General features: G+C 41.3%; 1 protein-coding gene across 1 annotated transcript in view; it reads left to right on the forward strand.

Moving 5' to 3' along the window:
• Positions 1-27,500, forward strand: part of dysf (dysferlin, limb girdle muscular dystrophy 2B (autosomal recessive)) — a 109,021-nt gene that overhangs the window by 503 nt on the left and 81,018 nt on the right. The window contains 8 exon segments of the mRNA XM_078281761.1: positions 15,234-15,289; positions 15,919-16,010; positions 20,312-20,417; positions 23,571-23,694; positions 24,686-24,942; positions 26,373-26,501; positions 26,986-27,048; positions 27,326-27,376. Of these exon segments, the coding sequence (XP_078137887.1) occupies positions 15,234-15,289; positions 15,919-16,010; positions 20,312-20,417; positions 23,571-23,694; positions 24,686-24,942; positions 26,373-26,501; positions 26,986-27,048; positions 27,326-27,376 (878 nt within the window).

The raw sequence follows: 27,500 nt of genomic DNA on the forward strand, positions 1-27,500 counted from the left end.
AGAGTAGAATAGAGTATAGTAGAATACTGTAGAGTAGAATAGAATATAGCAGAGTGACAGTACAGTAGAATAGAGTAGATTACAGTATATTACTGTAGAGTAGATGAAAGTAAAACAGATTATTGTAGATTATAGTAGTAGAGTAGATTAGAGTACAGTAGAGTAGAGTAGAGTAGATTACAGTAGTAGAGTAGATTAGAGTACAGTAGAGTAGATTACAGTAGTAGAGTAGATTAGAGTACAGTAGAGTACAGTAGAGTACAGTAGAGTACAGTAGATTACAGTAGTAGAGTAGATTAGAGTACAGTAGAGTAGATTACAGTAGTAGAGTAGATTAGAGTACAGTAGAGTACAGTAGATTACAGTAGTAGAGTAGATTAGAGTACAGTAGAGTACAGTAGATTACAGTAGTAGAGTAGATTAGAGTACAGTAGTAGAGTAGATTAGAGTACAGTAGATTACAGTAGTAGAGTAGATTAGAGTACAGTAGAGTACAGTAGAGTAGATTACAGTAGTAGAGTAGATTAGAGTACAGTAGAGTAGAAGATCTTTGTGACTTCAGATTAACTCGTGACACTTTTTTCTGTTTCGCTGCACAAAAGTTTCCCTGTGTGATATATATAGGCCAGTGCCTGGAGTACAACACACACACACACACACACACACACACACACACACAGTCTTACTTAAGTCACTTTTGGGGTATTTACATAGACTTACATTCATTTCCTGGAGACTTACCCTAACCTTAACCACATACCAAAGTGGCCCAAATCTGTGGATCTGTGTCCCATGAGAGTAAAAATCAGATTTGGGTCACTTCCACCTGTGATGTGGAACCAGCCCGTGTGACCTGAACCGCTCTCTGCACCGCGGCTGTGAGAACAAGAGAAACCCAACTGTAGCCAACATGAAGTGAAACACGCTGCGGGAGGAAACACACACTTGTGGCCGAATGTGTGAGAGTGAAGCACACGACTCTTGTGGCATGTGTGTGTGTGTAGCTCATTTGCATAATGTGAGAACACAGTTTGAGGTGAACTTTTTGTGTGTAACATTCGGAGCCGGGACAGCGTAAGAAGGGTTAGAAATGACTTTTTTTTTCCCCCCTATAATTCTTGATTGAAGATTTTTAAATTCACTCACTTGTGTGGGTCTATAAGCTACAGAAAGTGTGGTTTCCTTTGCAGATGGAGTTAGCTCTCCTCAGCTCTGCGTAGAAGTTAAAACGATAAAAAAGGGGGGCAGAATATCTCATTTACAACCTCTGAGTCTGCTCAAATCGTCCCGAGTCTTCGGTGTTAAACCCCCAGACCTAAATGACTTGTGTGTAAAACTATCAACAGAGTTCAGGGGGGCTTGGGAAGGAGAAGAGTGAAGCTGCTGACTAATTCTGGTAGAAAGAGTTTTCTAAAGCTTCTCATTCACCGTGTCTCGCTGCAGGACAAGAGCCAAGTTGAAACAGGGGCGACTCCCCCACATCAGGCCCGACAGCACAAGCTATAGGTTGATAGGCAGAGGTGTGACCAAGTCAATTTTGCTCAAGTCCCAAGTCAGTCTCAAGTCTTGAGGCACAAGTCTCAAGTCAAGTTCCAAGTCTAAATGTAGAACAGCAAGTCAAGTCAGAACAAATCAAGAGTCCAGTATCAATTTAATATCTTAAAGAAAACTAAATATCTAGGACTTTTCAATGCAATATGGTTTTAACAGGATAAAAACGTGGTAAGAGCATCATGAGTTTGATTTCTATAATCAGTTTCAACTTCAATAAATTCAATCATTCCATACAAATTCAGAAAACAGAATTTAAATTCAGTCGTCCGCTGGAACAAATCTCATCACTTTCAATCTGAGTCATTTACACAAACACAAGATCTCAAGTCAAGACTTTAGAAACCTTTTCAAGTCATCAAAGTACAAGTCAGAGTCAAGTCCCAAGTCACCAGAACCCAAGTCAAGTCAAGTCTCAAGTCTTCTCTTCATGCATCAAGTCAAGTCTCAAGCTATTAAAACTGTGACTTGAGTCTGACTCGTTCAAGTCATGTGACTCGAGTCCCCACCTCTGTTGATCCGGTGGACAGATCGCTTTTGGTCTGTGAGGATCAGCTGAGTAGATTTTGGTGGTGATCCGGATCTGGGATTTCACCACTTAGACGGTTATTGTGTTTTAGCCGTAACTGTTATGCTGCGTTCATGTGCTGCTGGGAAAGTCCCGACACCCGGGACTTCCAAGCCTGATGCTAAACAGCGTTGCTTTCGTGTGATATTTAGTCGGAGAATCAAACCTGGAAGACAAACGATAAACGAACAGAAAGCGTTGCGGAGGCTGCGGCTTCGTCAGTTGGAGAATTTATTTAGTTTTTTACTGTATTTTGAGTCTTTCTGTTCTGTAAATCTCTACTTGTTTCACATAAAGCACTTTGTAGATGAATCTGCTCCTGAAAACGCCTCATCGTGACTTCGCTCTCTTCCAAACTGCCGACTCATTCCTCTGATCCCTGCCAGCCCTAACCGTGACTCAGATAAACTGCTAAAGATGCATTCAGGTTCAGGTTTCTTGCCCTCCACACTCCTCCATAACCCCGCCCGCCCGCCCGCCCCGCCCCGCACTGTGAAACCAGCGAACCTCCACCTGTCATGTGACGCTGTGTGTTCCTCATGATGTTCACAGATCTGCTGCAGAGACGCAGGTTGATCTGGCGTGAAGCACGGAGAATCAGACTCACACAGGCTTCTACTGCAGGCTGTAAACATGTTCACATGCTCTGTGTCTGTAGAATAGAATAGAATAGAATAGAATAGAAACAAATCAGATAACAGCCATGTCGTCCATGTCTGATATGATGGAGGTTCCTCCCTGAAAACAGCTACAGACAAACAGTCTGGGAAACCTGCAAAGATATTTTTTTAGGTTTTACAGACAATTAAATTAACATTTAAAGGCAGTGATGTGTCCCGGAGTTTCCCAATCACTGAATAGATGTGGTGGAGAGTTTTAGTGTCCCATGATGGTCTATAAATCCAGTTTCGGAGGCTTTTCCACCCTGACAAGAATAAAACAGGGGAAACTAAAAATACAAAAAGGGAAACACTGAGTAACTGTAATTATTTGGCATGAAAATGGTCAAATTTAAAGATACTGAGCCTTCAGAAACCCACATCAGTCGAACTCTAAATTAATCTTTTCTCTTGCATTCCTCTACTTTAAAATGTCTTCGCCTACAAAACCACTCCGCCTCCTCAGGAAATGCAAACGTGTGTTTCAACACGACTGTAGCCTTGATGCAAATAATATTTATTCATTGCATTAAAGCAACATTTATGCACTGTATTAAAAGAATACAGAATCTCCAATATAAATACTATATAAATAATAATTTACTGTATTAAAAGACCAGTGTTTTAACAGCGAAAGCACATTTCCATCAGCTCTCAGTCACATAATTCACAGTTATCTGTTGTTGTCATGCAGTCAGTCAGGCTGAAACAATGGTGAGATGTTTTGGGCTTGTTTGTGAGTAACAAGATGTCATGTGTCCCGGTCAATAAGGTCATGATGTATGAACAACAGGTCCAGGCAGAACTAATGCGCGATTTTGTCTGCACTACATATGAGGCTAAGAGACTCAAACTCAAATTCTTATATTCTTATCTTGAACCTCTCTCTCTGTGACTTTGAGGCTGCAGGGTCAAGTGAGCCTTTGACCCGGGGGGTTGTGGGTTTAAATCTGCACATTAGGAGGAGGAAGACACGGGACGGGGAGGTGATTCAGCGTCAGAGTGACAGGAAGTAGTTTTTGAAGAGATTTAGTCTTTTGTCTTCATCCATTTCATAGAAACAACCGCTCTTCTTCATGTGTTTTAGACTACAGACAGTTCAGGTCTGGTTGGAAACAGCAGTCCTGGTTCATATCTGCAGGTGGCGCTCTCTCACTGTATGTGTGTTGGTGCACGTGCTTCTGTGTGTGTGTTGTGTGTGTGTGTGTGTACAGTGTGTGATGTTACTGCCCACATTGGCTAAACTGGGGGAATGGGGTTTGTTTTCTTTATGTTTCCCTCTAGGTCAGTGTGTGTGGTCGTTGTTACTCTACAGCCTGGTTTCTTAAATTAAGGGAAAACCCTTGAAAGTTTGTGGAAGGCTTTGAAAGTTTTTGAAAATGAATGGATGGCCTTTCTTAAATGAAAATATAGGACCCAAATTCGTCAACATGGCTCAAGCTCTCTCTCCGTCTCATCAACACTTCACTTCCTCAGGACAAACCCGGTGGTTTCTTGACTTGATAAGATCAGGAGTAAAAGAAAATGGGTAATTTTGTAGTAATCTTGGCCAATCTCATGCATTAACCCCTAAACAGGCCAATTTTGACTCCTTGAATTTCACTAAAAAGTCCTTAGATTTAATGTCCAAGTGAGTGACAAATACGTTTCTCTTGTGAAACTTTAGAGCTCAAAAAAATGTTTAAAAACCCCGAAGCCAAAGAGGTTGATGTAGGATCAGAATTATCAGAAATGACATGTAAAGTTTGCCAGTTTCAGGACATTTTAAGGCAATCACAGTCACTTTATTCACCAAGAACATGGATAAATGCACAGGAATGTCTTGGATTAGAGACTTTTTGACAATTTACTGAACAGACCTGACCCGAAAAAGATTAATATAGATTGTTTAGGACACATTGAGAGATGGGCAGAAGAAGATAGAGGGATTTAAAAGAGAGAGAGGTAGAAAATGTAAGAGAGAGAGAGAGAGAGATGTAGCAGATAGAGAAACAACCAGGAGACCAGAGAGAGAGAGAGGAAAAGAGAACAGGAAATGTTGAGATTTCCTCTGGATGTGAGGTGTGTGTGTGTGTGTGTGTGTGTGTGTGTGTGTGTGTGTGTGTGTGTGTCCCTGGCATGCTCTCTTGTCTCCCTCCTTCCCTATGGGTGTGTGAGAGACAGTCAGAAAGAGAGAGAAGCCGGTTTTTATCGAGGGACGCCGCTGCTTCTCCGCTCGGAACAGAGCTTTTATTTTGTAGTTTCGGACCTTAATTCCACGGGACGGGGCCGGGCCTGCGGAGGGTTTGGGCTTTTTGTTATTTTGGGACGTTTGGACTTGATGGGTTCATTTCCAAAACGTTGATCTTGGAAAGCGATCGCTACCTGAAGATCGTTCAGTAGCTTTAGAGTTGGAAGAGGATCCAGTCTGTAAAATTTGGCTCAAAAATTTGGCTTAAAAAAACATTAGAAATTGATTTAATTTTGTGTAAAAGTAGGTTTCACTCTGTTTCAACTGGTGGATAACGGATTTTTAAACAGAACTTTTCACTTTTGCATCCAGAAAGGACTCTAGGAACTTTTCTTTGACCAGACAGACACTTTTTTCTTTTCTTTCTCTTTCTTTTTGCTACCAATTAGTCGCTGATTTGGTGATTTTTGGTGATTTTTGGTGATTTGGTCTGGTCTCCTCCGGTGATGTAACAAACCCCTGATCTGACCCCGGTTCTCTCAAACCCGGTTGAACCGCATCGCCTACCGGTCGGCCCGGTCTGACCCTCTTCCCCCCTCCCTCGCTGCAGGAGTCGTTTGGGCCTTGCAGGTTTCAGGCAGCGAGCGGCAGCCATGCTGCGCTGCGTCCTGCAGCGGGCCAACAACCTCAGACACTCCGACCCGCTGGGGAGCGTCACCTTCAGAGGTAAGAGAGGATCATGGGAGATTCACGGGGCCTCGAAGTTAGTTAGACTTCAGACTGCACTGCAAAAACTGACAGGCTTGTTCAGTTATTTGATCTTGTCTCCAGACTTATCAAGCTTATTTTAGTTTGTTTTTTTATAGTGAAATCATCTCACTGTACTGACAGATAATTTTACCGGTTTCAGCAAATTTTGCTTTTTTTTCCAGGAGAATGTAACTTGTTTCAGGACATTTACTTTATTGTCTTGGAGAAAGTTTCTTGTTTCCAGATTTTCTTCATAGTTTTATGATGATTTCTTGAAAGAAGTCATATTGGCATGAATCAAGTGAAATTGACTGAAACCAGCAAGATGATCTGACAGTGCAGTGAGAGAATCTGACTAAATATCCTGAAATAAGCTGATAGGTCTGAAAAACAAGATAAAATCAGCTTGTCATTTTTGCAGTGTACAGTAAGATACAGCGAACCCAGATGGAGAAAAACCTGCGTCCAGCAACCAGCTCCTCTAGAGGGAAATGCTACAGAGGCAGAACAGATTTGTTATATTGCAGGAAATTTTTTTGGGGGGCAAATCCTTGTGGATTTCACACAAAAAAAAAAAAAACAACAACAAAACAACAAAAACAAAGAGTGTCCCATCCTAGATTCTCTCTTTTGCCCGAGTGTGATTCCTGTGTCGGGTTTGGTCGCGGACAGGAAGTGACAAATCGAAACAAACTGTCTCCTGAACAGCAGTGAGCAGAGAAATCTGGACTCACCAACATTAGATCTTTTCCTCTTACAGGGATTCTGGGTATTGAAGTCCTAATATTCAAACAGCTGCCTCTCTCTGATATTCGGAGCTGCCAAAGTGTGAAAGTTTTCTAGAGCGGCTTTAAAGAAGTGTGCTTTGACCTCTGGGTCGCTGGTTCAAATCCCCGACCAGCCGTGGAAATGTGTGTTTGGTAAAGGTAAAGCCAGTGAGTTGGTCATGAGCAAAGCACTTCCTGTATCTGAGCTGCAGGACTGTCCCGACAGCTCCTCTTCAGGACGGGGCAACAGTCGAACACGAGCGCCGGAAGTAAAACTGTAAACAAGACGAGGGGGAAGGTTTATTAATCGCTTTGTAAACGCAGAAGAAGAAGCTGCTTACAGAGCGAACCAGAACCCAGTGAACCAGAACCCAGTGAACCAGAACCCAGTGAACCAGAACCCAGTGAACCAGAACCCAGTGAACCAGAACCCAGTGAACCAGAACCCAGTGCTGCAATTAGCAATTAATAAACTTTCACCCTTCCATCCTTTTCTTTTTGTTTGTTTTTTTCCCCCCCAACTGTTAGTCTATAGTGGATATCTGGAAGTCAAAATGTAAAAAGTGAGAATCTGACGTCTGTAGTTATTGAAAATGCTTTAGTAACTTCCTCTTCTGTATTTTCTACGGAAGCCCATTGAGGACATAAATTCCTAGATTTTATTTACGCCATTTTCCCGTGATAACGAGTTAATTTTCGTTGTTTTCTCGAGATATCAAGCTACTTATGTCATTATCTCGAGTTAACGCATTTTGTTTTTTCCCGAGAAAATTAGAAATTTATCTCAGTCTATATGATCTGTAGTAGCGAGACGTGATGCTGCTTCAGCCCGGGGCAGAAGGAAACAAATCATCACGTTTCCTGAAATGATTTTAAAAGCAACTTATCTCATTAGGTCGAGAAAAACAATTTTGTTATCGCGAGTTCTCGAGATAATTTTCTCATTATCTCAGGAAAACAAAATGTGTGACCTCGAGATAATGACATAAATAACTCCATATCTCGAGAAAACAAAGAAAATTAACTTGTTATCACAGGGAATAAAATAATCGTAATCACGTAAATAAAATGGATTTATGTCCCCAAAGGCTTTCCGTAATTCTGGCAGTTATCTAGCGACACAAGTAACTGAAAGCTTGAACTCCCCCTCCACACACACACACACACACACACACACACACACACACACACACACACACACACACTGGCCTGGGGATGCCAAATGGCTCAGAGTGAAAGCAGCTGTCTGTTTTTCCAGCAGCTTCAGTTTGTTGTTGTTCTTTCTTAATGAGTTGAGTTCTGCTCTTACTTCCTGGCTTTGTCCTCGCACGTTTCCTGGTGCCATCCCACACACACACACACACACACACACACACACACACACACACACACAAAAGGGATGGGACATATGTTTGTACATGCATGTGCTCAGGTTTCCATGGTAACTCTCTGACTTTTGTATGAGTGTTGATTAGAGCAACGTATATCTGTGTGTGTGTGTGTGTGTGTGTGTGTGTGTGACTCTTGTCTCTGAGTTATGTCATATGACTCCCCTCCTCCCCTTAGCAACATGTTCACCTCTCTTCTTTAGGCATTTAGAGAGTTTTGGGGATTTAAAATAAGAGCAGTCTTATTTTCTGATTAACAACCATGCATTTTTAAAATTCTGAGTTGTGTTTTTATTGAGTTTCATAAGTCTCAGGGTCTTAAAACTTACTCTACCTACTGTATAAAACCTTCATTTCAACTAAAAACACAAAAATTGCAGTCACTTTACACACCAGCAGATGTTTCCAGCAGCTCCAGTGGAGTTTGATATGAGAAAATGTTTCAGGATGTAAAACCTCAGAGGTTTTGGTTTTGTCAGTTCCTCAGAATCAAAGAGCGAGGGATTATTTCTAGAAGAGTTTAAGTAAGAGACAACTCGACTGGAACAGCTCTCCTTCTCTCGCTCTTACTTTCCTCTCTCCACCTACATTAATAACCGACAGCTGAATGCAACAAGTTCAGGCCCGTCCTCTGGTGGTTGTTGAAAGGCATTCTGGGAAACGTAGGAAATCGCAGTGGAAACAGACGAGGCAGGCTGAGGGAAAGTGGGTTCACCAGAAAAGTAAATCACAACACTTCATCACAAAAAAACAGCTGGAATGCTTTGAACATCACAGATTGATGATATATAACAGTGTGAAAGGATCTAAGGGGGATTTTTCCTGTAATTTCAACTAAAAACTGTTGAAAAAAATTACAGTTACTATATGAGCTTTTCATAACATTGCACCCTTGTTGCTAGCTGCCTAAATGCAGAGTTGGAATGAGAAAATAATGAGTTAGTGGCACTTTAGGAAAGCTGCTCTCTACGTTGTTGCTCTCAAGTGGGACAAGTGTTTCTGGGTCGCAACAACTTTGGGAATTTAGAGCATAGTGTGTGTGTGTGTGTGTGTGTGTGTGTGTGTGTGTGTGTGTGTGTGTGTGTGTGTGTAAAACAGAGGAATGAAAATGTTGAGAACAGTCTCCAACAGTCTATTTCCTCCTGTCTTTCTCTTCCATGTCTGTAAGTGTGTGTGTGTTTATCTTTGTGTGTGTGTGTGTGTGTGTGTGTGTGTGTGTGTGTGTGTGTGTAGGTGTGTGTGTGCGCACGGGTGTTTCCTCCCCCTTCGGACATCAGATGCCATGTCCATTTATAGACATTAGAGACGATAATGAGAGAAAATAATATCTGCCTGAGTAAGAAGAGAGCTATGGAGAGAGAGATGAAAGGGTGGGGGGGGGGGGAGAGAGAGCGAGAGAGTGTGTGTGTGTGTGTGTGTGTGAGAGAGAGAGAGAGAGAGAGAGAGAGAGAGAGAGAAGGAAGCAGGGGAAGTCTTAAGGGAGGAATGAAGAGAAGGGTAGCATGCAGGATTATACAGAGGGTAGATGGCTGTGTGTGTGTGTGTGTGTGTGTGTGTGTGTGTGTGTGTGTTTGAGAGAGAGAGAGAGAGAGAGTGAGAGAGAGAGAGAGAGAGAGAAAGGAAATAAAGTAGAGAGCAATGTAGGGAGAAGAAGAGAAAGCTGTAGAGAAAGCTGTAGAGAAACTGAATCACTGTCTTTTTCCATCCAACTGTTGAGCAAATTCAATGCAAACTTTGGGAATGTCGCAAAAAATGTGTGTGTGTGTGTGTGTGTGTGTGTGTGTGTGTGTGTGTGTGTGTGTGTGTGTGTGTGTGTGTGTGTGTGTGTGTGTGTGTGTGTGTGTGTGTGTGTGTGTGTGTGTGCAGGGACGTAGTGGTAGAGGGTCAGGAATAGAGCTTACCACCTTTGTAAGGGCTGACGTAAATCTTATATTACAAATTCATAGCAGTAATATATTCATAGTATCAAACTGATGTAAGTTATATATATAGAAATGTGTCTTTTGAGAGGAAAATAAATGATGAAGATATAACAGATTTTTGGTCAGATGTTTGTTTTGTCTAATGAAGTTTAGGGTTAAGGCCAAGGATGCAGTGGAGGGTAAACCCACTTAAAATCACCGTTTACCCACCGTTTTATTATTTTTATTTTTACATTTTTAGACTAATACAGTAGGCTACTGTGCAAAAGTCTTAGGCACCCTAGAATTTTTATATACATTTTGTCTTAGATGTTTATTGATTTGTTTTCTGCATTAGTGTGTCAGCAGACTGCTCTTTATAGTACATTTTAATGATATTTAGATACTTTTCATTTCATTATTTTTAAAGCATCTTCTTCAGCTTTATGGATTTTTTTCACATGTGCCTAAGACTTTTAAACTGTAGATCTTTATGGAGGAGAATTCATAATAGACATCATAGTCAGTAATATAAAACTGATGTGATTTATATGAGAATAAAGTCTTTGAAGGGGGAAAAGGCAGAAATATAATTGGTTTACTCAGCTGTGTATGGGTGTCTGTTTGCACGTGTGTGTTCCAATGTATGTGTGTGTGTTTACCTGTGTATGTTTGGATGTGTGTGTGTGTGTGTGTGTGTGTGTGTGTGTGTGTGTGTGTGCTGCAGAGAGGATTTCCGGCCTGAGTGTTGTTGTTGGAGAGACAAGTGTTGTTCTGTGTTAAAAACAGAAATAAAAACTGGCAACCCGCTCTCAGCTTCCCCTGCCTCAGCCCCGACCTCTGCTAAATATAGGCTGGACACACACACACACACACACACACACACACACACACACACACACACACACACACGATACCTGTGAGGAGTTCATAATCATAATCTTAACCACTACAGACTGACTTAAAGTGGTAATAAGGGGGATTCAGTCTGCATCTTTGTCACCTTCCCCTGTCAATCAAACAGTGTGGGCGGGGCTTGGATTTTCCGTTTGCTGCAGTTTGAGTTTCTCTTTTCAACATTTTCTGTGTTCTTATAATTTATGTGACACGTATTTGGTGTAAGTAATTTGTCGTTGCCTTTTCACGGTTACAAAGAACTGCATTATTGTTAAAATGTTTATTTTCTGGAAGTCACTAAATGCTAACAAGCTAGCAAACTTCCGTGCAAACGTCAAACGTTCAAGAGAGGAGTCGTGTTGCATTTTGAGGCTTCAAGAAAAAACATTTTAAAGATCTTGCTGTTGTCGATTTATTGTTTTGCCCATAGAAATTGAACAGGGTTCACACTTGTACCGCACTTTGTAGGTGTGGCTTTTTTGCCGCGTCATCGCCATTTTTATCGCTGCTCATGCTAACTACCCAGTTGTAAGAGCCAAAGCCGATTCCTAATAATGTAGAATGACGTTTATATTTATATCTAAGAGTGCTGAACTTTCTGTATTATGTTGTTATGGTAATGCCTTTTATTGTTAATGAGCATTGTTATTTTAATAATTAGATACAGTTTAGCCATGTGCATCATATGGTAGATTTTTGCTTTATTATTTGTAGCATTTGAACTGCTGTGCATGTGCAACAACGTCGAGCCTCTGGAAGGTTCCTAGATAGAAAAACGTGTCGACTAGGTTAGCAGGAGCTGTGGAACAAAAAGGTTTTTTGACCGTAACACCGTCACGTAATTTAACGAAATGTGTAATTAAGAATAATTTAGAACAGACAGGTCAGATCTTTTCAAGTGGATTCTTGTCTGGGAGAAGCTCAGAAGAATTATCAGTGTGGATGAAAATTGACGACTTGCATGTAGAAGAAATTTAGTTCGCTAATAAGTTACCAAGACACGTTATCCTGATCTCCGACTTTCCTTAGATTTGTGAGTCGCCAATTATAAGAAGTGGAATTATAAATAAATGTTTGGATAGAGTCAAGACAAGTTCTGCCTACCTAACCTGCTAAGTGGCTTTGGATTTAAGTTTAAACCAAAACCAAAACCTGAGCCTTAAACCAAAATTTGAAAAGGCCGCTCACTTTGTCGTTCTGAAACTCAAACTGGTCGCCACAGGTTTAGTAACACACACACACACACACACACACACACACACACACACACACACACACACACACACACACAGCCCAGGTCTAAACTTAGCCTTCCCATACGTCTCTCGCAGCCCTGCAGGTCTCAGTCTGGTCTATTCCTGTCTTGTGCCAAACTGAACCAACCAGGAAGTAAACACTGTGCCACTTCCTGTCTCTGAGACACCAACTCACTCAGATATCAACTCCTGGGAGATTTAAGAGGGAGGCATGTAAGAAAGGGTTAGTCAGTTCACACACACACACACACACACACACACACACACACACACACACACACACACACACACCACGTACCCTCTCGACCCTTTGTGGAAGGGTGGAGGTGTTTTTGAAGATATCTTCCAAGAACGGAGGTACACTTACGTAGGTATGTGTGTGTGTGTGTGTGTGTGTGTGTGTGTGTGGGTGGGTGGATGGGTGTGTGTGTCTGTGTTCTCACATTGGGTGATGACTGTGGGGAAAACAGGAAAGAAAACAACCTTTTCTCTGGGTGTGCATACAGAGAAGAATGTGTGTGTGTGTGTGTGTGTGTGTGTGTGTGTGTGTGTGTGTGTGTGTGCACATTTGGAATACGTGTAGTAAAGGCTTGAATCTGGAGCCCAACAGTTGTGTACTCAAATATCAAACCAAACGTGGACAAAATAATAATTGATCAATAATTCTATGGAACATTAATCAAGTTGCATCGACACTCAGGAGCTGAGATTTGCTTTCAAAGAAGCATACTCAGTGTTAGCAGTGCAGTGTGTGTGTGTGTGTGTGTGTGTGTGTGTGTGTGTGTGTGTGTGTGTGTGCAAAAGAGTCACATGTGAAAACCCACATGTGCTTTTTGGAAACATTTTTGATTTTCATACGTGAACATGTGAAATTTCCCAGTGACGTTTTCACCTGCAAATTGTCTGTTTGCAGGTGAAAAGAAGTTTACACACGTGACACAAATACTGACAGATCTAACAGCAGGTGGACATGTGAAAGAAAAAGTTCACATGTGGGAAAAAAGGGACGCTTCATCTAGAAACTGAATTTTATAATTTTACATCAGAAGTAAAAAAAAAAAAATCAGAAATCACCTGACGTCGGAATACAATGCGAGAAAAATTGTTCACATGTGAAAACCAACATGTTCAGAAAGCACATGTTCACATTTTTCACAGGTTTTCACATGTGCTTTTTTTGTGTGTGTGTGTGTGTGAGTGTGAGTGTGTGTGTGTGTGTGTGTGTGTGTGTGTGTGTGTGTGTGTGTGTGTGTGTGTGTGTGTGTGTGTGAGTGTGTGTGTGTGCAGCTTTGTTTCAGCTGATCAAAGCCGCCGGTCGGTCATCACTTCTTGATTGGATTTCCAATCAAGAAGTGGTTTTGTTGTTGAGTAAAGGGAAACTAAAGTCCTTCCACAGCAACCCAAAGGGAAAATCATTTGTTAAACTCTCATCTCCAAACGGGACGAAACTCTTTGATCTTCCTCTGATTTGAAAGATTTATTTTTTCACTCATGTTTCCTATAATTTATTCCAGTCTGTTATTGTCCAATGGAAATGGATGAGTAGCTGCTAAAATAAAACAATAGTCATTGTCTCTGTTTCCCTTCATCTGGAAAGAACATCTCAACCTGTGTGTGTGTGTGTGTGTGTGTGTGTGTCTGCTTGAGTGTGTATGTGCATATGTTAGCATGTTGGTTCCTCTTTCAAATAAGAATGAATGGAAATATTGAGAATTGTGTCCAATGCCGCTATACTGACAGTCTTTTGTGTGTGTGTGTGTGTGTGTGTGTGTGTGTGTGTGTGTGTGCATGAGTGTGTTGTGTTCTGTTGATAAGAGCTCTTCAGTAGTCGATGAGTCCTGGCAGTTTATTGGTCGATCCCACTTCCTACTTCCTGTCAGAATGCCCGACAGACAGGAAATCAGAGTTCAGAACTCCATGTTACAGGAAGTCACAGAAGGATCACACACACCCACGTACACACACACACACACACACGCAAACAACGTACCATCATGTGCATATTTTTATGCTATTGTCTGATGCCATTTGGGAACAGCGTATTTAGACTACTGTGTGTGTGTGTGTGTGTGTGCTTGAAAGGTCTACTGGTTGTGAGGTTGCTTTCATTTCTTCAGCTTGATGACTCATTCTGTGTATGAGACTGAACAGAGTAAAGTTGCATTACCTGTTATTAGTGGATCATAGATACAAGTAACTGCCAAAATAAAAGCAACACTTAAAGACGAGATGAAATGAAAAATGCCTTTTTAACCCTTTTAGATCACATCCCCGGTCATATTGTGCACCTATTTAACAATATATGCCAAAAAAAATACCAAAAATCAATTTCTTTGTGTTCTTATATCAAAATTCAATCATGTTTTCTTCCTGTAAAACAAAATATGCCGTGTGCTTACGTAAGCATGCCCGTAACTAATTTCAACCAATAATATCATGACATCCACCCATCAATCAATCTTCAACTTTTAGCGCACAGAGCTAAGAGGCTAAGATTCATTAGTTAGCTAGCTAGCAACAGCACGGTACTTCGGTGTGTCTTCGGGTGTTATGACACGCCCACTTTTCAACGTTCAAATCAAATTCCTCCCAACGTTACGTCCCGCCTGTCTTTCCTGTTTCACTCGGAAATACGTCACGATACGGAAGTTAGATGCTCTCGAAATGCCGTTTCATTTCGACTTTAACGAAATGAGGGATTCAAAGTATATTGAAAGCAGCTGCTTCCTCACAGGTTTGGTCTCTATATGAAGCGATTAACATCCCATCATGCTCAGGGTGTGTGGCGTCCCTCCAGTAGAAGGCTGTCAGGTGAAGCGGCCGTTGTGTTTCTACTGAACTGAACAGACGGTTCATTTCTGTCTGTTTCTGACTGAACTGATCATTTCATCACTGATCCATCTGATTGATTCAGTGTTTAGATAATGTCAGCTTGTTAGCTAGCTAACCTGATCACACTATTCACTTTTACTGAGAACGTTACTGACTGGATCTACAGCCACACCACAACAAGCTGAGTTCAGACACTTGCAGAATCGATGCTAAGGAGCATTAAAGGAATGTGTGTGTGTGTGTGTGTGTGTTAGGTGTGTGTGAGGTGGTCATGGTTTGGATAGACGTAATATGTCATTGAGGTTATGAAGTGGACTTCATAGATGTTTGGTTGAATTAGACCCACAACACAACTTGCTGAGCTAAGTATTAGAAATGTATTTACAATAGGTCTACTAGTAGTTTGGCACCAAGGTGGATTTTGTTTTTTTGGTTTAAAGGGATTTACTACACTGAGCAAGAACTAATAATTGTCCTCTCTCCATCTTCTTCAGGGTCCAAGAAGAAGACAAAAGTCATCAAGAACAACCCTAACCCCGTTTGGAACGAGGTATGTCCTGAAGGCTACTCACCCAACAGGGAGGGAACTGACTAAATAAAAGCAACACTTGAGTAAATGAGGGATAAAAGGTTTATTGAAAGCAGGTGCCTCCTCACAGGTTTGGTCCCTAAAATGATGAAGCACTAGATGAGATTTTTAATGTAAAAATCCGCCTGTCTTATCATCCTAAATCACAAAGCGGTCTGCAGTAGAGAAGAGCGTCCCGTCCTTGCTAATTGATTGAATACTAAAGTCCTCAAAATTCAAACGGTTACCTCTCGCAGCCATTTTGGGGCCAATGTTCAAAATCACCTGCTGCAGCTTTAAGACACTTTCTGTTGGTGGTTCCTCTATTTTTTGGCTTTTACCTGAACCTCCGCACTGTGAATTAAATACAATTTACTGTTGTGATTTGCTCTCACAAGCTCCCATCTGCACTACATATCTCTCTCTTTCTCTTTTCCCTTCCATTCACAATTCCAGTTACTCGTCTTGACTGCTAAACAAAGCAGTCAAAGCAGTTTACAAAATGTAAAATTCCAGGACAAGAGATAACTGCGTAATTATTTTGAATGTGATCTATGTAATATACACCACAGCTGTAGATAGTCTCTTGACTTGTCTCTCTTCTCTGTCAGGGTTTTGAATGGGATCTGAAGGGAATCCCTCTGGACTCAGGAGCAGAGCTTCACTGTGTCGTCAAAGACCATGAGAAGATGGGGAGGAACAGGTACTGACCGCTGTGTGTGTGTGTATGTGTGTGTGTGTGTGTGTGTGAAATTACCTGCCACAAATAATGAATGTACATTTTTCATAGAAATATGTCAAATTACCCGTTTTCAGTGATATTTCCTGTGTTGAATCAATTACTGTGTGTTTAATTTGAAACTTGCTCACTCACTTATACAGTGGATCAATTCATCAAAGTGCAACAGAATTCAAAAGTGAATTAAAAATTACAAGAGAGCGTTTTGGCGTGTTAGAATATTTTAACATATTATTAACTAACTGTTATTAACTAATATTCGGCTAGTTTACCATCCAAGCAGCGGAGAAACAGAAGTTTAGACGCTACCGCTGTGTGTAGAGCGGCGTAACAGGCGGCCAATCAGGAGCCTGTTTGATGCAGAGACATTGTTTTGCTTTGATCTGATTGGCTCACGGTCAGAGAGAGCGTACGGTGGCCAGCAGGGACAAAGCTTGAGAAGAGGACCAAAGACCAAAGACTGTATATAACTCAGGAATCCAAATTAGAGTTATTATCTCCAAAAGTTAGTTGATTTATCTGCCATTTCACCGGCATTTTGGTGCTTAACCAAACCCCTTAATTTTATCCCTGAACTGTCCTTAATTTCTCCATTACATAAACATTAATTATCCGTTAAACATAACATAGCTTTAAAAAATTAAGGTTAGTATCATGGGTTTATAAGGGATTTATTCATGGGTTGATTCACAGAGACACTAGTAATTAAGGGATTTTTCATGCCTTTTGTGCAGGTTTACAGGGTTATTAAGTGGAAATTAATGGAAAGTTCCTCCCTGAATTTTTCATTGAATTAGAAAGTCAGGAGTCAAGATAAAGGGGGGAGTTTAATGAGGTTTTGATGGGATCTCCTCCATTAATAAATCCCTTAATTAATTTTAAGGGGATTTTGCATGAATTCATGTAAATTAATGAAAATATAAGGTCAAAGGATTACTGGTTCATAGAGATGAGAGCATCAGCTAAATGACTTCAGTGGAAAAAGTAAAACCTTTATCAAGAACTTTTCCAAATGAATGAATATGGGTTTGGATATTCCAACTAACTTCCACCCCAGAATAGTAACGCTGCTGCCATGGGAACGCTCGTCCAGCCAGTCAAGAGAAGGAGGGGAATACCCATCATTCCTTCCCATAGGTCAGAATACAGGAAGTGAGATAAAGAGCGTAGCATTGTCAGGGTTGGGACGGGGAGGACGGGCCGGACCACCTCAGGGCACAGACAGGGGCGCGGCGTCTGGCTCATGTTGTTTGTTTTAAGAAGCCGAGGGGGGAAACACCCCTTCAGATGGTTATTTTTGGACCGGTCCGCTCCATCAAGATGACAAGCTTAGGGAAGGGGCTTTAAAGAATTGGGGTCATCCTTTCATTGTGGTCATTGAGTTCTTATTCCTTCATATTTCCACCCATTCATTGATTGATTTGTTGATTGATTGATTGATTGATTCGTCAGTTTTCTCACGGTGCGTGCGGACCAAACGTCAAACACTGGGTTTGTTCTTGAGTCAAGCAGTGGGTTTGTTTAGCCTTATTTGTTTATGTAGACCTATTCTGTATTTTGTCAATTTATTCACTTCATTATGCCCAAAATACACTCACTGGCCACTTTATTAGGTACATCTGCTCGTTAACGCAACTACCCTGCTCCTCCAAACAGCCAATCACATGACAGCCACTCAATATATAAAGCATGCAGACAGGGTGAAGTGGTTTCGTTTTTTGTTCGACCAAACATCAGAATGGGTGAGATGCGTGATCTAAGAGACTTTGAGCGGTCTGACTGTTGGTTCAGCAGCTCAGAAACAAGCTGCTGCCCTCCTGGGATTTTTCACACTACAGTCTGTAGAGTTTACAGAAAAAAACAGCTTGTTAATGAGAGAGGTCAGAGGTCAGAGGAGAGTGGACAGACTGGTTCAAGCTAACAGAAAGGCCACAAATGCTCCAATGACAGTCTGTACAACAGTGCTGTGCAGAAGGGCATCTCACAACACACACGTTGTTGGCACCTTATGATAGATGTTGCTATAGCAACAGATGACCATCCGGGACTAGATAGGTGTACCTAATAAAGTGGCTGATAAGTGTATAATCCATAATCATATGTCTGTCTTGAGATTATGTTCATACCTTTCCCTCTTTAAAGACCCTATCCTCATACAGTATAACTTACATCAGTTTGATACTACTTATCATGATGTGTACTATGAATTTACCTCATGAAGATTCATGTCAGGGCCAAAAATGTGGGTAAACCCTATTACACAGTGTGTTTTGGTGTGTTTACCCTCCACTACATCCTCAGCCTTAACCCTAAAGTTACCCCTTTTTAAAAAGTGATAACCAGAACCCTTCCCATCCCAACACACAGCAAGTCTCTCTGTGTCTATCTGAGGCAGCTGGCTGCAGTCCAGCTCTGCTCAGTGTTGTTTTGTACTGCGGAGCGGGAGCGAGGCCTGGCGGAATAATCACACTCACAAAACCACAATGGACGCAGGAGGCTTCGGAATCCAGGGAATGCGGCTCCTCGTCGCCGTCGGAAACGGCCGTTCCGGAACGCGAACTGCTGTGCGACTCTAGAACACAATGGGTTACTTCTTGATTGGAACGGAATAGCGATTGGTTATCGCACCGATCACAATGGTCCAATCAACCTCAGCTGCAGTTGTGTTCTATTCCTATTCTTCTTCCGTCTACATTTTACTGTATCACTAAATCTATCGTGTTTTAATTGGCCAAACACTCTTCTTCTACTGTTTTCCATTCAATAACAGTGGTAGCATGGTGGTGTGGTGAGTAGACACACCATCCTTTAACTTGGAAAACCCACGTTCAAGCCCCGGTGTCAGCAAAAATCTACCTAGCTGAAGTGTCCTTGAGCAATCACTTCATCTACTACTTCGTAATTAGTTCAACTCACAGAACTTGAATGAATAGAACGGTCATTCCCGTTCAAATCAACGTTCCAACTTGGTCCGAGTGGCGGCCATTTTGATGTGAACCTAGCTTCTGTATAAAGAGACTCACAGCAAGTCACTGAGCTGAGAGGTTTTACAGCAAAGAACCAAAGCAGCTTCTCTGTCTCCTTGCTGCCATGGATTGCTAACATGCTAATGTTGACTAGAAGAGCTAGAGAGAGAAGTACAGTCTGTGATGAAGCTACGTTAGCCTCGTCGCTAACGTTAGCTTCCAGTTGAGTTTTGACAGTTTGCTAACAGACTCATCTGCTCAGTTCTCACAGTGTGACAGACTTTACAGCCTTAATGTCCAGACTTGTGTTGTCACCATAGCAACTAACACTTCTATAATCATCCTTTTCTGTGGTTAAATTCTATTCTGCTTTGCTTTCCCAATTCGTTCTTTGGGTGTAATGAATGAAATATGAAGTGATGGTAAAAGTGATGTTGTCCTTTATAGCTGAATGGGCGGAGCATGGTGCTAACACTGCTGTGGTCAGAGGTTTGATTCCCTGTGCAGCTCAATGGGGTTCAGCATGGTACTAACACAGCATGGTTAGGACAGTTTTTTTAAAAATAAAATCTTCCTTTTTTCACACAAAAAAACAGGTGAGGAACAAAGTTGCCAGACCCAAGCTTGTACATAAAATAATTAAGACTCTAACGGAGATATAGAGTTCTTTACATCACATGCATTTTGCATGTATGTGCATGTAAAGAGGGAGGGAGAACAGTAGGATGGATAAAACATAAACACAAAATGTACTGTATGTTGGTCAGGACCGGTTCGATGGATGGATGGATGGATGGATGGATGGATGGATAAATAGATAACAGGATGAATAGGGTGTTTCGTTTTTGAGTTTTGTGTGAGTGTGTGTGTGTGTGCGCTTGTACTTGAATGTTAGAAAATGTGAGAAAATCCACAGAATTAACCTCAGTTGTAGTTCTGTGTTCTATTCCTATTCTTCTGCCTACATTTGACTACATCACTAAACCTATCATGTTTTGATTGGCCAAACACTCTTCTTCTACTCTTCTTCTTCTACTCTTTGGTGGTGTGTATGAAAAAGGCTGAAGGGTTCAGTCCACACCAGGGCCAACAAAACTACATTCACTCATGGCACTGTAAGGTGTTATGGATTAAAGTGTCCACAAAATGACAAATGTTAATGCTGTCAATAATAATATTTTTTTATTTTACACACTACGTATTGGCACATACAATTAGAGAATATTGTATTGCTAAGGTCACTGTCAGCTGTCTAACTAGTGTGTGTGTGTGTGTGTGTGTGTGTGTGTGTGTGTGCAGGTTCCTGGGGGAGAGCAGGGTGGCTCTCAGGGACGTCCTCAACTCTCCCAACCTGGCCGCCTCCTTCACCGTCTCCCTGCTGGACACCAAGAGAAACAACACCGGGGTGAGAGACGCACACACACACACACACACACACACACACACACACACACACACACACACACACACATCATAAGTCACTCTGTGTTTCCTATCTGGGCTTTAAAAGAGAGAGAGACTCCTGGATATTTTATTATAAAACTATAATAACAATCTCTCTATCTCTCTCTCTCTCTCTCTCTCTCTCTCTATCTCTCTCTCTCTCTCTCTCTATCTCTCTCTCTCTCGCCCTCTCTCTCTTGTTAGCAAGATCTCTCAAAAAGTAACAGATTTGGTGCTGAAATTTGGTGGATCGGTTGATTTTGGTAGTGATCCAGATCTGGGAATTGAGGCGATTTTCATTTTTCAGCCCCAACTATTATGCTGCGTTTATGTTCTGCTGGGAGAGTCCGACATCTGGGAACTTCCCAGTCGGCAGCGTTGCATTCATGTGCCATTTTGTCAGAAAATCAAACACGGAAGACAAAAGATAAACAAACATAAACTGTTACGGAGCCTGCAGCTTTGAAGTTGGAGAGTTGGCGGAAGTTTGCGCTCCACTGTCTTCTACTGCAAATACCAGCTGCTTTTAGCTATAAAAGAAATGAAGGAAATCACATTTTTTCATCCTTTATCTATTTTTAACCAGTATATTGAATTCTACCTCCCTGCCCTCCTCCTGTCTTTCATCCTGACCGGCCAGATAATACACTCACTGTATCCAGCTACCTAATCCGTTTGCAGTCATGTGATTTTGTATTACATGATATAGATGCAGAACCACTTTCTCTGTGTAACTTTAGTTAACTCTGTTTCTCTTGAGGTTCGCTTTGCTGTAGTTCGACTTCTTCCAATGTAAAACTTGTAAAACTAGATTTTCAAAGTAACACTGTTCAGGAGTATCACTCTGTCTCCGTCTGTCTCTCTCCAAGTTACTGTCTCACTCTCAAACTGACTCACTGTCTTTTCATCTCATTTGTCATCCTCATCTCTCTCTCTCTCTCTCTCTCTCTCTCTCTCTCTCTCTCTCTCTCTCTTTTTGTATCTCGATCTCTGTCTTTCTCATGTCATTTTTTGGCTCTTTCTCACTTTCTCTGTTTATCACACCTACATAACCTCTTTCCCTCCTGGCTATGCGGAGCGGAAAATACACACTTCTTGTGAAACATACACACACACGCACACACACACACACACACACGCACACACACACACACACACACACACACACACACACACCTCGGTGTGCCACACCCACAGTAGTCTGCTGTTTTCAGCAGCAGCAGATGAAACGTCTTTGTGTTTCCCATCCTCATTTCCTGAACCCAAAACACTGTCTTCCTCTCAGTGTCAGAGTGGACCTGATTGATGTCACACACACACACACACACACACACACGCACACACACACACACAGGGAAGGACCACAGTCAGTTTGCGGTGTCAGAGGTTAAGAATGAAAGAGCCTGTGTTTATCTTACAGTAGGTACAGCGTGTGTATGTGTGTTTGTGTGTGTGTGTGTGTGTGTGTGTGTGCCTTCATACTTGCATATGTGTGTGTGTCTACAACATTAATTATGTACATTTTTTGCTCCTTTGATCAACAAGGAATTCTTTCACCATTTCCCTGACAGGGTTTTGTTACAACACACTTCATTCTCCTGACCTCCATCTTACTGTAAAGCTACATTTATATTTTACATTTTAGGTATTTATCCAGAATGAATTACAATGAGTGCAACAGTAGGATAAGCTTCAATTCCTAGATCACTAATGCTAGAAGAGAGTGAAAAAAGTCACCCACCCGTGAATTCAAAGCACATGTGATTTTTGGACTTGTTGGTTTTCATATGTGAACAATTTTTTTTCACGTTGTATTCTGACATCACATATGACATCACATTTGAAAATTTCATTTAATAGGGTGAAAAATACAAAGAGACAATTCCCAGGTGAAAGTGTCATTTTCACATGGGAGATTTCACATGTTCACATACAAAACCAACATGTCCAAAAAGGAAATTATGTGCTTTGAATTCACAGCTGGGTTTTCACATGTGACTTTTTAGTAAGGGAAGATATGGGGAGAGGAGATTCAGTGGATAGAGGGAAACGAGAGGTGTTTCTTCAAGAGAGAGAGAGAGAGTTTTCATCCCACGATGGAAGATGGGGAGTAGTTGCTGTTCTTATTTAAATATTGTTATGATCCAGCAGCCCAGAGCCGGAGAATGTGTCTTCTGTACACACAGACCATGATATCTTCGTTTACAGAAACATCACAGCTGATCACTTAAGCTGCTTTTTCCTGTTAAAGGAAACTGGGCACCTTGCCTCCACCTCAAACACATACCAGCTACAGTGCTGCTTTCACAGTATAGAGCACTTTCAGGTGAAATAACTCACCCTCTGGCGGCCATCTTGGAGGTCCTCAGCTCCTGTTGCTAAATGTACAACTTGATACAACGTCAAGAGAATTGAATAGACGGTTAATTTCTGTGCGGTTTCTGACTGGGAACTGATCATTTAATCACTAGTACATCTGATCGCTAATAGCTAACCATAGTATCTAACTGTCTTGTTGTTAACACATCTGATTAGCACACTAGCTAACGTAGCTAGTAGCAGCTAGCGTTAGCATGTTCACATTATTCAGTGTGTTTGCTGGCTAGTTAGCTAGCTAACAGTTTGTTCAGGTTAACTGAGCTGACTCTTCTCAAGCTACAACTCAGAGTGTTTTGGAGTAGAGACTAGGGCTAAAGACAAGACAGTTTACTGTGTCAGTAACCTTGGAAACACAGCAATCCTGTCCAGAGAAAACAGGATACTTTCACACAATAATTAGGAATTCGTTTCATCTCATATCCCTCTTAAACATTTAAACGAGACACAACATTGGGGTTCAGCCACCAGTGTGTTCCCCCCCCCCACCCAGTAGCCCTTGTTTTCCCCATATAACCTTCCTTTATGATAATATGCATTGAATATTATTATAATCTATTTTACATATCTTCTCCACGAGGCCACATAGCCTGCAGGTTTCCTTGCTGTGCATCTCCTCCTCAGGATCTCTCACCTTACCAACTTAACGCTCATCATATAGTTTAATATGTCACACCCATCACATTAAAGTCTAATCGTCTGTTTAATTCAAGTCATATCAACATGTTTTCTCCTCTAGGCCACGCTGACCCTGCAGGTCTCCTACATCCCTCCCCCAGGAGCGGCTCCTATCTTCCAGCCTCCTCCCCAGCCTGAGGCCCTGCAGCACAACAACCCCGGTGTGGAGCTGGACACTATCACAAGTAATACTATCTATCTATCTATCTATCTATCTATCTATCTATCTATCTATCTATCAATCAATCTATCAATTCATCTTAGATCTATCTATGGTTCTGTCCCTCTCCGTCCACCCAGTGATCTCTCTAGACACCATGGAAGAAGAGAGACACCAACAGACTGAACTCCTCTCTCTTTCTTTGTCTCTCTTTCTTTCCATTAATTTTCAGTTCAATTCAATGGGCTTGTATGATGTTAGACATGTGTTGCTGAATGAAGTTAAAAAAATTTAGAATAACATCTTTGAGTATTTGAGTATTTAAGTGTTTTTGTGTATTTCGAAAAGTGCTATACAAATAAAATGTATTGATTATAAAAGACAATCCTGAATGAAAGACAGCAACAGAAATTGATCACAATTTAAATCTATCACACTACTGACATATTACACCACTCTCATTCCTATCTGTCCTAGCAGATTGGAGTTTTTATACAAACATTTCTTGGAGGCAGAAATAATCTCAACCAATCTAACCCTGGTTGAGTTAAACCACAATTGGCGGAGCCAAAGACCCACAGTTTTTCAGAGTGCAAGTTAGCTAACTGCCTCTTGCTATTAACTGGAAAAATGCAATCTATCCAGTTAGCTAGCTGACCTTCAACATCATGAGAAGAAGTCACTGCTATATTTTTCATTTATATTTTGACTAGAGTTCCTTCTTTGACATTCAAGTTTGCCAGTTAGCTAACTTGCGCCCTGAAAAACCAGATTATTTCTGCCTCCACAGCAGCCCTGCCTCCAAAAAATATTTGTATAACCAAAATTCAAATCTGAAGTATCTCCTATTGTCCTATCAGAATTTTGACTTCAATACCAAGTGTAATATCTAAACATTTGATACTACTATTCCAATTCAACATAACTATTCCAATCTGTAAACGCACTCTAGAAGTCTTTGAAAAGGAATTTCAGCTTGCATCACATTTGGTCACAGTATCGATCTCTCTACCCAGTGATCTCTCTGGACACCATGGGGGAGGACGATACGGAGAGCATGCTGATGCTGGAGCCCACGGAGGACCAGGGGCCCGACGACGGACGCTCCATGGTGATCGTCGGCCCCCAGGGGCCCCCGGGCCAGGAGACCCCCACCGCCCAGACCCCCAAACGCTCCCCCCCCTCCTACAACACCCACGGAGGGCTGAAGAAGAGGAGGAGGGGAGCCAGCAGTCAGGCCAAACCCCTGCCTAACAAACCACAGGACATACAGGTGCGTGTGTTCAAATCAAATTAAATCAACATTTAATTGAATTGAATCAAGGTAAAATGGGAGTTTGGATTCCAGTCAACTTCCTTCTCTGGTTCAGACACTCAGGTGCTTTATTATTATTATTTAATTAGGACGACTGGCACCAAAGTCATCTCTGTGTCTCTGGTATCTCTGTCTGCTGCGCATGCTAACGCTTTAGCATACAGTGTGTTAAGTCATTGTAGGTGATTAGCATTATCCAAGTATGAAGATAAATCAGAGACACAGAGATGATTTTGGTGCCAGTCCTCTCGTCATATATTAGGTAAACTGACCAATGGGCCAAACTCTCAAAACTTGGTGTACTCCTTTAAGAGATGAGAGAGAGACAGTACAGTTTTCAAGGCCTGAGTGGACGGCTCATCCTGCTTTCCTCCTTCATTAGCAGCTTTTTAACATTTACATTTTAGGCATTTGGTTTCACGCTCTCATCCGGAGCAACTTACAATGAGCAGAACAGAGGAATGAGCTTCAGTTCCTTTATCAACCAACAGTGTGGAGTTCAAGGGTCAAAGCCTCAGCGCCCTGATAACCTTCTTATGAGAGAAGTGATAGAAAAAAGACTGGTTCAAATCCGGCCTGGGACCTTTGGGACATGTCATCTCCCTCTGTCTCCAAATCCCTCCTGTCTCTCTTTCCTGTCACTTTGAACTACCCAATGAAGACAAAAATGCCCCCAAAAAAAATCTTAAAAAATAAAATAAATAAATAAAATTTAAAAAAGAAAAGAAAAGAAAAATACTCTCTGATGATCATTATGCTGATCGTTATGTACTGAAACCAATGTTTAGTCACAGTGCCACTGTGTGGTGAGTTTGAGCTGTTACACTGGGAACACACTAAATAGAAGTGAATAGAATAATAGAATAGAATAGAATAGAATAGAAACTACTACTGTACGTACATGGACATGTAACACTGAGTAGACAGAAAACAACATAATATACAAAACTGAACAGAAAAGACAGAGGCCTTTGTTTACATCTGTTGGCTTCTACTTATACTGACTTCTACTCGTTAATAAAATGTGTCACTTCAACATAGGATTAGGTTGGATTTATTTTATATGCTGATTATTTTTATGGGATTTCTTGATTTGAGGAGTTTCTTTCCAAAATGAGACACCCACCATTTTGAAAAAAAAAAAAATGGCACATTCTCTGACAAAACTATTGCTTGCATGGAGGGAAAGTTAAAAAAGCGTTGTCGTAAGCCATTTCTGGACAAATTATTAGGATGTATGTTTTTTATATCTTGAGCGATAAACTGTCATTTTTAGATTCTATACAGTTGAGAGTGACTGGAGAGATTATTTATTACTTTTGTATGCATTGAATTTTATTGAATATTCATCTAACTACATGTGTCTACCCATCTGTCCTCCTGTCCAGGTTCGTGTGCGGGTCATCGAGGGCCGACAGTTGCCGGGCATCAACATCAAGCCCGTCGTCAAGGTAACGGTAGCCGGGCAGACCAAGAGGACCCGCATCAGGAAGGGAAACAACCCGATGTTTGATGAGGTAAACAGACATATTCTTCAGTATCTGACTGCCTTCATGACTTAAAAAGATAGATGGGAAATGGGAGTTTCTTTAAACTCCAATGGGCGGGTAGTTTTTGTCCCGGGCCAGAAAGTGAGTTTTAAAAGCCAGAAATCTCTCTGCACCTTGTGAAGTAATGGTTGAGTTATTGGTATTGATCAACAAATCTATAAATCCCCTGCAGTATCATGGTTATTTTGTTTTTCTGCGGCAGTAAAAATCTGACTTGTTGCTTCTTTAACCCCCAACTGCTCCAAAAGATGCTTGCAGATCCCTTTGTCACAAGAATACTCATTTATTTGGTGTTAATTTGATATGTGAAATATATGCCGATATCAATATGGGTGTCAATATAAGTCAGTATAAGTGTCGATATATCTGTTAGGCCCTAATCCAAACTGCAACTTCTTTTTGTTGCATGTCTAGCTTGTTATGACATTTGTCTTGTTTCTCTGTGCGACAGACGTTCTTCCTCAACTTCTTTGAGACTCCATCAGACTTGTTTGACGAACCGATCTTCATCACTGTGAGTTTGACCTTCTGTCTTTACTTAAGTCTGTTCAGTGTGACTTTAATAATTTCACGATTTCTCTCTTTTCTTTCTGTTATGCTCCATTCTTGTTGGAAAAAAAAGCTTATATCTATACTGAACACTTCATGATCCTCTCTAGGAGACAGAGGGATATTCCTTTTCTTCAGAGTATTACTGCACTCATTACTATTGGATTTTATAATATTGCTGATCTAGGTTTGTAAATGGCTCTGGATAAAATGTTAAATCTCTCTCTCTCTCCCTCTGACAGGTGTGTGACTCTCGCTCGCTCAGAACGGATGCTGTGATCGGTGAATTCAAGGCAAGCTGCCGTCCTTAGCTGTCACTTGTTCAGTCTTCAAATAAGATTATGTGTACTGATGCTAATGCTATAGGTTATTGAATGTTGGACATACAATACACAGTATATGTAAAGCCATGTGAAT

This window comes from Centroberyx gerrardi, chromosome 23 (assembly GCF_048128805.1).
Source record: "Centroberyx gerrardi isolate f3 chromosome 23, fCenGer3.hap1.cur.20231027, whole genome shotgun sequence".
Classification (NCBI taxonomy): Eukaryota; Metazoa; Chordata; class Actinopteri; order Beryciformes; family Berycidae; genus Centroberyx; species Centroberyx gerrardi.